Genomic DNA, 14016 nt, shown 5'->3' with positions numbered 1-14016 from the left:
CAAAGCCTTTGGTCTCTAGCAGTCTAGATTATTCTGCGTTACATCATCTTTACACACTCTAGAGTCTAGATCAGCTGGCTACATTTTCGTTGTACACGTAGACGTAGTACGCTAGCCACTGCCGACATGGCTAGTTGGCTTTGGCCGCCGCTGCACCAGAAAGCTCCGCCAGAATATAGCTTCCGACCCTGCCTCCGCCACCGGTTTCGGTGACGGCGATGCTGCGGCTAGCTTTAATTTTTTCATGTGGAATGAATGGAATGGTGGAAGGGTACGAAATGTGCGCGCCCGCGTGCCACCGCTGACTTGCCAGGCTCCAGGCCTATAGGAAAGTGATAAGATCGCGATGCCTGATGCCAACGCACGCCACGCCAAGGTAGCAGCACGCACCGGGGGAATGGCGTAGCGGCAGCAAGCGATCATGTTCATATCCATCCATGGCGCCTGGCACTCGGCTCGAAACACCGGCGCCACTCCATTCCATTCCACTCCATTCCATTCATGGGCAGCGCTGAGGCGGCGACCCGGCCTGCAACTTGCTTACACACCACGGCAACCAATGCAGTGCCGCACGTACGCCGCCCCCCATCCAGGGCCCCTCGTCTTAGCTTAGCTTAGCTAAGGAGGAGGAGGAGCCGTTGCTTTCAGCAAAGGGACGGGAATACCGGCCGGTAGATCAAGTAGCGCGCGATGCTGGCCGTTTCCAGAAGGATTCTCGTCCTCCGCCGGATTCCCAGAGCGCGATCTTGATCGGTTCAGCAGCCATCGTTGCTCTTCAGGCAGTGACAAAACAAGCAGGCAGTAGGTAGACGGCAGCAGTGTATAGGATGTTAGGTAGAGAAGATGGTATATACCAGCACTACCTGAAAACTGCTATACATAGGCTGTCATTACTACACTCTTCACATACCAGAGCTCGCATTGGAACAGTTGATCAAACAACTTGCGATGACAACTTGAGTCAAATTTCTTCAGGAATCTTTCCTTTTTTTTGATGTAAGGAACCCTTCCAACTTTGCGAAATCATGAAAGAAGCAGGCAATCCAGTTTTTTTGCCATCAGCGAGCATTGACAGGGAAGTGAAGGTTTTCTGTTTCTTGAAATTGTTCTGTACACTGTACTCAGTACTATTCAATGAAATTCCGGCGCTCCAAGTTTCTCTGTCAAATGTCCATTTCCGAGCTTTAGCAACCCATGTGAAGTACAACTTTTTTTTGCAGTCACCCTTGGAGTGGCGGGACCAATGGGATATGCTCATGTGAAGAGAAGAACTGCTTTATTCGTTGGTCAAGGATCAAGAATGTGCAATGAACCAGTCATTTCACGAACTTTGGCGTTCGTAGTCAATGCACCATCGTGTTAACTAAACTCTTTCAGTTCCATGTTCGGAACTTGCTGAAGTTGCTGAAGGTCTGGTATTAAGGATTGGGAGACAAGTTTCTACTTTTTTTTTTGAACCGGAAACACAACGAGGGAGACCCCCACTGTAAAGATTTTTATTAAAAACAAGTTAAAGAGCAAGTTACAAGAAGATACTTACAGAGGAGAGCTAGGCTGTAAAACAGAAAGAAAGAAAAGGAGTAGAAAGGCCATATGTACAAGGATTCTAAACAGTAGTGTTGAGCCAGGTTAAAAAAGGATTCTTAAGGGAGACTTTCATCCTATGAGCTTGATTTCGGCATTCATCCACAAAATTGCTTTTCCATCTGCCAAAGCTAACTGAACAATTTTCAAAACTTAGACCATTTCTTTGCTTCCAAATTTGCCATGCTGCAATAGTGAAGATCTCCATGAAGAAGGTGCCATTGAAATTGTGCTTAGCAATCTCCAACATCTGGAAGAAGGGGGTTCCATACTGCCATTGGATTCCTATCGTTTGCCAACATCTGATCGCAAAAGGGCAAGTGAAGAAGAGATGCATAGCTGTTTCTTCTCTTTGCGAGGTACAGAGGACACAATTATAATTGTTCCCTTCAATTTTGAAATTTTTTCTTTTTAGTAGATTTCTAGTGTTGAGTCTATCCATTAGCAGTAACCATGTAAACACTCTCAATTTGTTGCAACACCTTGATTCCCAGATCCAGAGAAAGGGCCTTGGAGGTTGAAGGTATTTGTACATGTGGTTATAGAAACTTTTTGACGTATATTTTTTTGTACCCCAAATGTAGCTCCACTTATCTTTGTCCTCCTCTCTCAATTGGATGCCCTGTATGATTCCTTGTAATTCTATATATTCTTGATGTGCTTGCTCAGACAGAGGGAGGTGAAAGTGGCTGGTCATGTCAGTGATTGATAGAAAGGCAGCCACTGAAATTTTTTGATTCTTAGCAAAGGAGAATAGCCTTGGCAGTTTTTCTTGGAGATAGTGTCCATTCCATACATCTAACCAAAACAACACAGATGTGCCATTCCCTACAGCACAACTAGCCACACCTCTGAACTTATCACTCAGGTGAAGTAAATCCCTCCACCAAAAGAAACCCTTATCTGCAGTAGCGTGAGGGATTTGTCCTTGTTGAATAATAGGATTGCCAGACCATATTAACCCATGGAATGTCTCTTTTATTGTAAAACTTATCAAGGTGTTTTAAGAGCAGTGCATCATTTTGAGTTCTGAGATCAACAATTCCCAATCCTCCTTTGTTCTTAGGCTTTAGTGTTTTGGGCCATGCCACCAAAGATTTATTCTTTACATTGATTTCAGAGCCCCTCCATAGGCAGTGTTTCCTGGCTCTATCTATAAATTCCAAAACTGCAATGGGAATCTTCAAACTACACATTGCATAGGTTGGCAAGGAGGAAAGCACCGAATTAACCAGCTGTAATCTCCCAGCCTGGGTGAGAAAGGAAGATACAGAGGTTAGGGTTTAGGGTTAGCATCACCGTTTTAATGCACAGTAGAGATTCTCTAATCGAATTTGAGCTTCTTGCCTCCAATGCAAGTAGTGTCACCTTTCAGGGTTTCGGCGCAGAACTGAAACATGAATACCTGATAGCCTGCACAGTTCAAGCAAGCTGAGAATGTAACATTAGACAAATACAGTTCACACAAATCTTGCGTAAAGTACAAGGACAATATGAGATTCTATGGTCCCTTACTAGCCGAGATCATTGTAGACCTTACCTGTCATAGCTCTGCCACCTCTCTTTGAAGACCATATCAGCTGCCGTAGGCAGTTCATTTCCACCAAAACAAAAGATCAGCAACTGGGAGCAGAATTTTCCATTCTGTTATTCCGGCAGAAATTTGAGAGGGCACATGGGTCAAAAGCAAATGAGTTTCAGCATCAGTCCACATGAACTTACACTTGAAGCTCCTCCTCCAACGGTCGTATTCCATGATTTAACTAGAACAGAAGTCAGAAGAGATGAATGCAGGTATAATGTAGTTATACCTGCATTTGTAAAACATGCACATCAGACACCAGAATATATATGTAGCTTTCAAGTGAATTTTTCAGAATGATATGGAAACTTGAAGTTGTGAATAGTCAACTGTACTAATATGTCTTCGGGTACGTGGTCCTAAACGTCGAGTGCATAGAGGGGCTCCCAGAAGACCTATGTTATAAGGTACACAGGTACATGCAGGTATTCAGAAACAGAGTGATCTAGGATATAACATTAGTACATTATGATATGGCAACATTTGTTCTGAAAGATATAACTTCAGAATATTGTAAGAGGCAAAAATCAAATGGATTTATGGCTTTATACATTCACTGGCACATTTGTTCTGAGAAATAAAATTGTAGAATACAAAGAGATAAAGATTATCTTTGACCACTACTCATGTCGGCAGATCAGAATAGATCCTAAAGTAATCCATTACAAACATATCATATTTACAGTATCATGCTGCAAAGAAAGAATAAAGCTCAAATCCCCCTTCTTTACAGATATAGAAAAGAAGAAGCTACTTCTCAGTGGAAAATTTGCATCAGAATTGATAGAATGAGTGCTGAAACCCCACATAACAATCGTTAAACAAAAAGAAGAAGTTCCTACTTATGATGTTTGCAGATGAACAGAACATGATTCTGAATTCTAGATGACAGCATGCAGTGAGATAGACCATACACTTGTACCACAAATTAGCATCTTGGGAATCTAATATTGAAATTATTATCTTAGGAGCAGACACTGAACAATTATTGCATTTGTGAAGAAAATCCCCCACCACCTTCTATCATTGCAGTATAGTATGCTCGTCCCACCAAAGCTTCTACCCTGGTCAACAAAACCTCTTTGTTATTCATATTACTTAGAGGGTTCATCCTTGTTAAAAGACCATCAACACAATCATTTTTCAATATGCTACAGAGCAGATAGACAGAGAGATAACAACCAATAAGGCTAAACGTTGCTCGTGCAACCTATTTGGGGAAAAAACTGAAAACTGAAAATGAAGAAAATAAGGCGTTAGTCTAGGAGATTACAGACAAGTCAAAAGGCAATCTACTTTTTGGCCATGAACAACTATTTAATAGGTCCTAGATATAGGGAATAAGTGAATGTGATACATCAGATTTTATTCACCTACGTGGAATTGCAGTGAGCACCTATATAACCCCGATACTTCAACACGACCCCGTATCACGTATCCGATACGTATCCGCGTATCCGTATCCGATACTCCGATACACCTTTGTGCCTTTAACTTTTGCAGAAATTTGACGTATTCACGTATCCGTATCCTTCCGATACCGATATGCGTATCCGTATCCGTGCTGCATAGGTGAGCACTCCTTCCATTGGTGTAGGTGCAGAGGGTGGACAACTCGAAATATTTTCAGTGATGGCAACCCATATCATTCTTTGCAGTATAAAGCAAGATACCATGGCGTCCAGAGCTAATTTTCAGTCATCACGAATGGTGGCTCATTGGGGACCTGCAGTATATATAGAGCACCAGCCTGCACCCTTCACTTCACCCAAGCTCATACTTCAGGCCAAGTTAGCTCGTCTTCAAGATTGCCAATCTTAGCTAACCATGTCAAGGGACCCACTTGTCGTTGGCAACGTAGTTGGAGATATCTTGGACCCATTTATCAAATCAGCATCACTCAGAGTCCTATACAAAATAGGGAACTCACTAATGGATCTGAGCTCAAGCCATCACAAGTAGCCAATGAACCAAGGATTGAGATAGCTGGGCGTGACATGAGGACCCTTTACACTTTGGTGAGTTCATTCCCACATGTCTACTTGCAGCATGCTAGGATTTTAAATTAAAGTAAACTGCACTTTGTGCCACATAAATCGTATTTTGTTTGCACCTGGTTTAGTGTGCACTTTCTTTTTTAAACCATGGTGAGTTATGACTTTGCACTAGAGTATATCATAAAACCTATAAAGAACACAAGAATTTTCATAAAACCTTAATGAAACCTTATAAAACATAATTGAGATTCACGAGTTCTCATGCGATTTCACTCATATTTCATAAGGTTCCACTCTGGGTTCACAGCATAATTCGTTAAAAAAGTAAACTTATTTTGATTTACATTGGTGCAAAGTAAAAGAGTGTGCCAAACATGATGCAAAGTGAAACAAAGAACTCTTTACCTGGTGCATGATGCAAGTCACTCTTTAAATTAAGAAGCCAAGTTGGATCACTGTTGTTTTTTTTGTCCAAAAGAAACATGGTATATCTCTTAACTGCAATATCAGTTCAGAGTAGATCCACTTGAAAGTTGCTTTCAGTATCTATAGATTATCGAAAGCCATGAATGTTGACATTGTAGATTTGAAAGTTGTTACTGTTGTTTGAAAAAAAATACAGTTCACACTTCCACATTTGGTTCAAATTATAACTTATAGAGATGCCCACCTTACTTTTTTGCTAGTGTCAGAAAATATACCAGCATGTTTGGACGCAGGCACTGATTGAGAATCAATATTATGTGAATTACGTAAAAATCTTTCCATAACAAAACCCACTAGCATTTGAGCAGATAAGGTTCAGAGCACTTCAATTTGTTTGAAAAAACTGTCAAACTAGTCGATGGCTCACATGGCTCAGAATCTTATCATACATTAAGATTAGTACAAGGTCAAGACTAATGTAATTTTGCCTCAGACGACAGGCAAATGTTGTGCCATTTTATAATAAAGGTATTTGCATCAACATGATTTACTGTATGCATTGGAGCATTATTGTTTATGTTTCTAAAGGAAATAACCAACTTATAACTAGGTGATGGTGGATCCTGACTCACCGAGTCCAAGCAATCCAACCAAAAGAGAATACCTTCATTGGTAAGACCTGAAAAATATGTGATGAATGGAATTTACTATTACTTATATATTCTGCTAACATAACAAATAGGAAAAAGAATTACTTACGGTGGTAATCATGAATGCAGGTTGGTGACAGACATTCCAGAATCAACAAATGTAAGCTTTGGTGAGTTGCCCTCATATCTTACATCTCATATCCCTATTTGAATGTTTATTTCCAAGAAAATCAACAGAATAGACCATGCAGTACTTTTTTACACCTAAAGAAATGCAAGCTATAACTTGTCAAAGGTATATATATTAGTTAATAGAATAGGACAATATGCAGTGTATATTTACATATTTACAAATTTTGTTGCAGACAATATTTGAATAACTGGATTAGGCTTGTGGAACATGACCGTCTATTAGCATTTGGCAATGTCTACTTGTGATATGGACTAATTTATGGTCAACTTTAAACCCTGGAAAGACCAAAGACAAAATCTTGAGTAACTACAGTTCTAAACATGGGAATGATATCTGCATGAACTTGCTCTAATAAGTTCTATTCAAAATATATTTCAGGAAATGAGGTAGTAAGCTATGAAAGTCCAAAGCCAACTGCTGGAATACATCGCTTTGTCTTTATCCTCTTCCGCCAATCCATTCGGCAGACTATTTATGCACCAGGATGGAGACAAAATTTCAACACAAGAGACTTCTCAGCACTTTATAATCTAGGACCACCGGTGGCCTCAGTGTTCTTCAATTGCCAAAGGGAGAATGGGTGCGGTGGCAGACGATACATTAGATGATATTGGAATAACCTCCTCTACAGGAGGACTGATGAAATTCTGCATGAGGCCAAGCGCACCGAATGGGTAGTAAATGCTTGACCGTAGTATAGCTTAACTAGATTAATTTGGCACCTGTACAATCTCCGACTACCTAGAAATGAATTTCACTTACAATGTGGATGCGGTTAATATATGCCGCTATATCTCTGGAGTGCTCAACATTGGATATAAGATAGCCAAATGCAAGAGAATATCCATCATGTTTGTATGCCAACTCAGAACAATTCCAAGTTGCAGGTAACCTGAGAAAAAGCCAGTTAGCGAGAGTCCCTGTGCCGGGTCCAAAAGCTTGCTGGCGCGTAGCAAACTTGCAATGTTACGACCTGCAAGGCCTTTTCACAACTTGACATGAAATGATTACCAGCCAGGACTGATGCCAGTGACCTCACAGGAATGGAATCAGAATCCAGAGGGGCCTTCCCCCATCCACCAGTCATGCTCAATCATTCCTGTATTCCACCAACACCATAGCAGCAAAGCTACCTGATAAATTGTGTATACAAGCAACACGTTATCAAAGGCATAAATCATGAAATCCTTATCTGGCCCGACATGCGAGTGCAGTCCTTGTCAGATTATGCCACAAAACCGATTCCACGAACCGAATGACAGAAACCTTGGTGTCGCCTCTTCGTGTGCCTCCAGTTGGCAGCCTCTAGGAGAAGAGGAGCCCCAGGTGCTTGACTGAGTGTAACGGCAGAGCATATTCCTCAACATCCAGAGAGACCTGATCACCTGAAGTATAAAAGTTCATTGCCTTTGACAGGATGTGATGAGCACAGCACAGAGCAAGCCATCGGTTCCAACTCCCAACCTCCATCAATATCCATCCGTATCAGTAAGCCTGATTGGCTGATTCAGCTTCTCTGCCCTTGCTATGGCACGCGGGACCATGCTCATGTGGAATCCTGCCGGCGATCCATGGCCCCCCGGCTGCCGGACCCCCGCGGCTGCGCCCACATTCTTGGCCGTCACGGTAGAACAGCCAGACCCGCGGCAATTTTCAACCAGCCAAACGATGCCGTGGCCTTGTAGGTTGCCCCGCAGCGGCATTTCATCGAACACCTTCGTTGCGCCAGGGTCCACGGTGTGCTTGCCTCGGCGGCTTGCGTGGTAGCGCGGTCTTGGCGTTGGCGGGGACGTCCTACGCTCCGTCCAGCGGCAACGGCGGAGGACAAGTGAGCTGTGCGACCCAGGCGAGGAGGAGAGGAGGCTACCAGTGGCAATGGCATTCGCCGTCTGATTTGCTGCTCTCCCCCCTCTTCTACCGTTGACAGTCACTTCCTTGCGGCTGTGTTGGCTGTCAACGCAGGAAACGATCGTGGCCCAGTTTAAAACTGGGATTTTTTTCTCGTTTCTTCCTGAATTAAATATTTCCTAGCCTCCTAGGTAAATGCTTAAAAAGATCGGATCTGTTGCTAAAGCTGTATGCACTGTATGCCAGTTCTTATTTGATTTGTACTCCAGATTGTAATTGCCATAGCCGCCTATGGCTGACACCAACTCTGTTGCTCTCAAGTCTGAACCAAACTAAAGCTTGGACACTGCTGTGTCAAGCTGTCTACCAGTATCCGTTTGAGCAAAAGAAGGCTCAGAGAATCCATCCTCCAGATACAAAAGGATAGGCAATCAGTACATTGATTTTCCATCCAGAAGCTGGTTCAAAGCTTGCAGCTTGGAGAACATTCAAACAAAAACCAAGGAGACGCATAATCCAGCCATTATTTAGCCAGACAGCATCTTCATCTTGGAATCTTGGCACCTGTTATTTCAGATTTCTTCATCCTTGTCAGAAAATGGGAGAACAGGTGTTCAAAAGGTACCTGTAAGTCTGTAACTTCATAGCTCTGTGGAGCAAGAAGAAGTCTTGTTTGAATCTTCTCAAGGCTGCTATCCAGGAAGCCTCCAGTTACATGTTGCAGAATATTTAGCTCTCAAAGCATACAGCACCGCAAATCACCACTTTTTCTCAATTTAGAATAAGTTCTCAGGTAAAAAGAACCAAACTAATTCTGAACCGCAAGATTCAGATAGATAAACAGGTCCAATAATGCTCTCACTTGTTTCTAGGAATGACGCATTCACTGACAGCCTTATAGATTATCAGTCTGTTCTACAAACTATCTACAAAATCACATTTCCTAGTAGTAAGATATTATAATCGTTAAGCAGGGCGACTGAAACCATGGGAATGAGATGCACTGAAGCAACTAAGGTTGCAGTTCCTTGCTTCAGTGTGAAAGTAGCATCAAGTCCCTGCTTAGGTTCTATTCGAGTTCTTGTCTAGCAAAATGTCATGATACTTTCACCTATCTTCCCAGGTAATGCTGTATCAAGCCAGGCCTAGCCGACAATCGGCCAGGATGTGAAGCACCCAAGGAATTTTTTGCCCCAATTATAGGCTCAATGGTTGAAGTACCAGCTCTAGCAGTGTCACCCAACCCAACATGCCCAGTTGCAGCGCCACAATGACTTGGTGGTGTGCTTGATGTGCCATGAATCAGCGAAGGGGCCACAGGAGCTGCACCAAGGATACCAGCGCCACCTGCAGGCACATTCTGACGAACGGTGGCCGGGGCTGAACTGCTTCCCTCGGCCGTCAGACCAACCAGCTGATTCGATGAAAGCACCGACTGCTTGGATGTCAATGCAAGGTCCTTGGCCTGGACAGAGGGCAAGACCGCGGCAATAGCGGCGCCACCATTGCTCTGGACACCTGTGTCCACGGGTGCGGCGGCAGCATGCTTCCTATTGGTCACCTTGTATGCGCGCCGGCACTGGAGCTCGCACCCGTCGAACACCTTGTTGGGCTCCTCGAGGGCCTTCCTGAGCCCCTCGGGCGTCTTGTAGAAGAAGATGGCGTAGCCTCGAAACAGCCCGGTATTCCGGTCGGCGCCGAGGGGCCCCTCCTCGATCTCGCCGAACTTGGAGAAGAACCCCCTCAGGTCGTCGTGCGCGGCGCGCTCGGGCACGTTGTCGACGAAGAGCTTGCGGTCGGAGCAGGAGGACTGTGCAACCGGGCCGAGGGCGGCGAGCTGGCAGGCGACGGGCCGGCCGTCCACGCGCTTGGAAGAGTCGGCGAGAGCGCGGCGCGCGGCGGAGCGGCGGCGGAAGGTGACGAGGCCGTAGCCTCGGCAACGGCCCGTGGCGCGGTCGGCGACGGCGTGGCACTCGTCGACATCGCCGAAGGGGGCGAACGCAGCGGCCAGCGCGGCGGAGGTAGCGCCCGGGCCGAGGCCGTGCGCGAAGAGGCGGCGGTGCGCGGCGTCGGAGGCGGCGGAGGCCGCGAGGCGGGAGAGCAGGGCGGGGTCGCGGAGGCAGGCGTCGGTGAGGAGGTCCAGGAGCTCGTCCCTGGTGAACGGCTCCAGTAGCTCACCAATATCTTCCTCCGCCGCCTCCGACGCCTCCTCTCGCTCGCCGGCCGCCGATGGTTCCGCCATTGGTGGGTTCGTTGCCACGAAGTCCTCGCAGTCGACTTCTCCGCCGGCGGTCTCCCGATGGACACGCTCCGCCGCCGGCTCGACCTCGCGGGGCCGCTTCCGCTTCCGCTTCCGACCCATGAGGGATTTCAATTTGGGAGGTGGGGTTTTTTTTTTTTTTTTGAAGCTCACTTCCGTTTCTTTTCTTTTGGGAAAATTGGCCGGGGGACATCCTTCAAATGTGGCATTTGCTCTGAACCACTAAAAAAATTTCTCTTTGCTTGGAGACACCATTCAATCAATTTATTTGCCACAAGACACTGAAGGTCATTGTTTATTCAGATTAACTGTGAATGAACGCGAAATGTCTAAATTACCCCTGCTGCTGCACACCTATCCCGATCCCCATCCCAGCGCCATCCATCTGCCTCACGCTTCCACTCCAGTGGCCGCTCCTCTCCTCCCAGCGGCTTGCTCCGGCGACCGCCCCTCCTGTTGGCTGCCCGCCGCTGCAGAGCCTCCTGCGAGTGCCTCCTGCAGGGTCTGCTAGCGCCGCCGGCCAGCACTGCGCGGGGGCGTCGGGGCGGCCTGCGTGTGGGCGTGGGGGGCCTCGCTGCGCGCGCGACTGGGCGCGTGGAGGCCCCTCGCGGCGCGCGCGCGACTGAGGCGTGTGGAGGGCTGGAGGCCCCTCGCGGCGGGCGAGCCTGGGCCCGTGGAGGCCCCTCGCGGCACGCGTGATCCGGCGATTTCAGACATAATTGATAGAAGATGGAGACCCCTCGATTCCTCAGTGACATTTTCCCGCAGGATCAAGCCGATCTTTCTTGGATTCCTAATGGGTAAGTGCTCTGTCATTTGTCCCCTAGAGTTAATGCTAACTATGGGTTTCAATTTGGTAAATAAACTGCTCCGATTTGTGCCATTGTTCTGTAGGATGGATGTCAATTCGTCCTACAGACTTGCTATGCGTGTAGGTGCTTATGTGAAGTTTAATGATGATGGGAGTCGCGGGTATTGTAATGCATGTAACATTCCAAAAAATTTCGACAGAGATAGCACAAATTGGAACGATTTGCTACTTGACATTGGTGCTGAAATTAAACTTGGCCATAAACACAAGTTGTGTGTCACCTTTTGGAACAAAATGAGTCGTGTTTATGAAGAGATTACTTCTGACCAGAAACTTCTTGATGCAACTGAAATTTAGAGCCTCCCATTCAGAGCAGCGGGTAGACCAAGGGAGAGAAGGTACAAATCAGCTGCAGAAGGTGGAAATGGAAAGAGAACGACGAGATGTAAAAGGTGCAAACAGCTTGGACATATGGAGAAAACTTGCAATGAATATGTTTATGATTCTGACGCACCACCACTTGCTCCTCCAAAGCCAAAGAGAAAGAGAGTCAAGAAAAAAGTCACTTACAACTGACTTGCACCCCCAATTGTAAGCTTTCAACTCAGATTTTGAATATTTCATAACTTGCTCCTATCTTACCACTGACTTGCACTCTAAAAAACTTACAGTGCTACACCACCTAGACCAATCACTTCTATGCAAACAACCAGCCCTATGACAAGAAGGTACAAGTATAATGGATACATTTTGGGGTGAAACAATTTATTCCTTCCAGTTTGTACGTCATGTCAATTCCTTATATCTCCTCCATGCGATATGACAAGGAGATTGCTGGAAGTAGAACCATTTACACCAACTAGAGCTATCAGTTATGTGCAAACTCCTAGCCCTGTGACAAGAAGGTACAGTTCCTCCAATTTTTATGCCTTACTTGCTATCTATATGCAATTGACATATTTTTATTACTATTTACAGTCGTAAGAGGGTGTTGGAACTTGAAGGATATATAGAACCTGTTGCATGTCTTGCTCTTTCTCCAGTTGCTGGCACGCCGAAGGGAAGGGTAAAGAAGTTGAAGGTAGTTAGGTCTAAGATGAATTAATCTTTGTAGTGTGCTATTCAGTTATGACTATGTAATGGTAGAGTACTTGATGGTCAAGCGTGGCTGGAGAAGGTTATTTTGTGACCTGTTCTATTCTGCTGTTAAAATATGCCATATGTGGCTAAAACATGTAAGTTTAGTGACCTGTTTGGTGAAATATGGTGTGTTTGAAGGGGTAAGGGTAAGTCTGTCCAGAAATTGTGTTTATGACCTCTTTGGGCTAGAAATGATATTATATGAGTTATAATGTCCTGTGGCAAATTACCATGGTTGTAGAGTGTTTTCTGGCAAAGGGATCTTTTTTTAGTGGCTACCGGCAAAGACCACGTTTGAATGGTGTCCTCCAGCCAATTTACCCTTTTCTTTTCTTTTTGAAGCTCACTTCCGTTTCTATTGCGCAGAAGATTTTGGTTTGGCCCCTGAAATGTTCGGGCAAACCGGAAATGTTTTTTTTAGATTGCAGTACAGCGCCATAACACGCCTTTTGTAATGTTTGCGTGCCTGAAATCTCATGATTATTCAGTTTGTAATGTCAGTCTCAATGGAAGTTTTATGTAGAGTTTTATGATATTAAGTATCATCAATTTTGTTAACATGATAAGGAGATAGAAGGATGATGTTTTATCAGATGTGAGAAGAATTTCATCACCATAAAACTCATCTGACACGATTACCTAATTCTCTGTCAGGTAACTATGCCTATAAAACTCCTAGTGAGACTAACCTAATGTCACGTCGAGGTACTGGGATGACGCTTACTCGTAAGTCAATGAAATGGTTTTAGCAAAAAAATCAGAGTTTGCTAATTATTGCTGATATTCATCAATTTCTAATCCAGAGAAAATTCACATGATTACGAAATGTAAATACATTTTATAAGCCCTTCATTGGCACATTGAACCATTCTCGTTCACCAAAATAGACATTATTTAAATTATCATATGTGGCATCATTATCTAAAAATAGGCAAGATTTAATTGAATCATTGTTTTTTAAACGAAAACTGAATCATTGTGATCTAATTGTAGTTGAGAGGTATGGCATCCTTTTCCCTCCCTATGTAAATTGACTAAAAAACTTGAAATCTTTATAAAATATAGACGGAAGGTGTAGAAATTTTGTAATGGTAGGATACCCCTTTTCGTCACATGGGCTCACCGAGCTGATTCATGACCAATTTAATCCCTATCCCTTTAATCTTGGCAAACTCGACACCAACAAGACAAACTCGAGTACTCGACGGTCGACACCAACAAGACATATAATGCTTCTCGTTCAGCTTCTAAGATAATGAATGCCATGAGAGGCAGTCCTCTATGCAGAAGGTTTAGGATCTATTTTGTGAAGATCCTCCTACTTATAATTCACTATAAAAAGTAATTTCTCTTAGATAAATAAATATGTGTTTGAAAATGATCCTTTAGCGGAAAGTGAATATGAAGAACCTGCATTTTTCACTTTTGAGCATCTTACTTCATTTTAGAAAATTACTTCAAAATTATTTTAGAAGCACTTTTGTGATTTTTTTTGAGGAATTTTGTCGCAAACTCTTTGTCTGGC

At 44.3% G+C, this 14016-nt stretch overlaps 3 protein-coding genes and 1 pseudogene across 13 annotated transcripts; 2 read left to right on the top strand and 2 right to left on the bottom strand.

The window, feature by feature from the left end:
• Window positions 1-1259: 1259 nt before the first annotated feature.
• On the bottom strand, window positions 1260-6814 carry LOC120656348. 6 transcript variants are annotated; one of them, XR_005667876.1, is made up of 8 exons: window positions 6349-6814; window positions 6222-6268; window positions 4184-4230; window positions 3502-3561; window positions 3307-3395; window positions 3125-3228; window positions 2876-3015; window positions 1260-1450 (listed from the first exon to the last, which is right to left on the bottom strand). XR_005667876.1 is itself a non-coding variant. In XM_039934413.1 (8 exons), exons 1-8 carry the CDS (start codon window positions 6358-6360, stop codon window positions 2768-2770), a joined length of 489 nt encoding a protein of 162 aa, XP_039790347.1. In that variant the 5' UTR covers window positions 6361-6814; the 3' UTR covers window positions 2615-2767. The 6 variants fall into 6 exon arrangements, 4 of the variants coding, with proteins under 4 accessions (XP_039790347.1, XP_039790348.1, XP_039790349.1 ...); XR_005667877.1 differs by having other exon boundaries at window positions 2876-2997; XM_039934413.1 differs by lacking the exon at window positions 1260-1450 and adding an exon at window positions 2615-2834 and having other exon boundaries at window positions 2953-3015.
• Window positions 4416-7226, top strand: LOC120656346 (annotated as a pseudogene).
• A 1889-nt stretch (window positions 7227-9115) lies between these two features.
• Window positions 9116-10703, bottom strand: LOC120656344 (RNA-binding protein P-like). Its single transcript, XM_039934406.1, has one exon. It carries the CDS (start codon window positions 10640-10642, stop codon window positions 9392-9394), a length of 1251 nt encoding a protein of 416 aa, XP_039790340.1. The 5' UTR covers window positions 10643-10703; the 3' UTR covers window positions 9116-9391.
• Window positions 10704-10910: 207 nt separating this feature from the next.
• LOC120656345 lies at window positions 10911-12717 on the top strand. Of its 6 annotated transcripts, none has more exons than XM_039934411.1 (5): window positions 10916-11340; window positions 11723-11942; window positions 12023-12079; window positions 12179-12256; window positions 12330-12717. In XM_039934411.1, the coding sequence occupies exons 1-5, from the start codon at window positions 11337-11339 to the stop codon at window positions 12454-12456; spliced, it is 486 nt and encodes a 161-aa protein (XP_039790345.1). In that variant the 5' UTR covers window positions 10916-11336; the 3' UTR covers window positions 12457-12717. The 6 variants fall into 6 exon arrangements, with proteins under 6 accessions (XP_039790344.1, XP_039790345.1, XP_039790342.1 ...); XM_039934408.1 differs by having other exon boundaries at window positions 11709-11942; window positions 12182-12256; XM_039934407.1 differs by having other exon boundaries at window positions 11709-11942.
• The last annotated feature ends 1299 nt before the right edge of the window (window positions 12718-14016 follow it).

Source organism: Panicum virgatum, chromosome 1N (assembly GCF_016808335.1).
Source record: "Panicum virgatum strain AP13 chromosome 1N, P.virgatum_v5, whole genome shotgun sequence".
Classification (NCBI taxonomy): domain Eukaryota; kingdom Viridiplantae; phylum Streptophyta; class Magnoliopsida; order Poales; family Poaceae; genus Panicum; species Panicum virgatum.
Note: the sequence above shows the minus strand (reverse complement) of the source record. Positions and strands in the feature narration are given on the sequence as shown.

Bases quoted from the DNA above. Each gene is read 5' to 3' on its own strand.
- LOC120656344 (XM_039934406.1), bottom strand. From the start codon at position 10,642: ATGGGTCGGAAGCGGAAGCGGAAGCGGCCCCGCGAGGTCGAGCCGGCG.
- LOC120656345 (XM_039934407.1), top strand. From the start codon at position 11,270: ATGGAGACCCCTCGATTCCTCAGTGACATTTTCCCGCAGGATCAAGCC. The intron at 12,080-12,178 runs GTACAAGTATAA...CGATATGACAAG, and splicing joins ACCAGCCCTATGACAAGAAG to GAGATTGCTGGAAGTAGAAC. The intron at 12,257-12,329 runs GTACAGTTCCTC...TACTATTTACAG, and splicing joins CCTAGCCCTGTGACAAGAAG to TCGTAAGAGGGTGTTGGAAC.
- LOC120656348 (XM_039934413.1), bottom strand. The intron at 4,231-6,221 runs GTGAGTCAGGAT...TTTGTTGACCAG, and splicing joins GGTTGGATTGCTTGGACTCG to GGTAGAAGCTTTGGTGGGAC. The intron at 3,229-3,306 runs GTAAGTTCATGT...CCGGAATAACAG, and splicing joins TTGGAGGAGGAGCTTCAAGT to AATGGAAAATTCTGCTCCCA.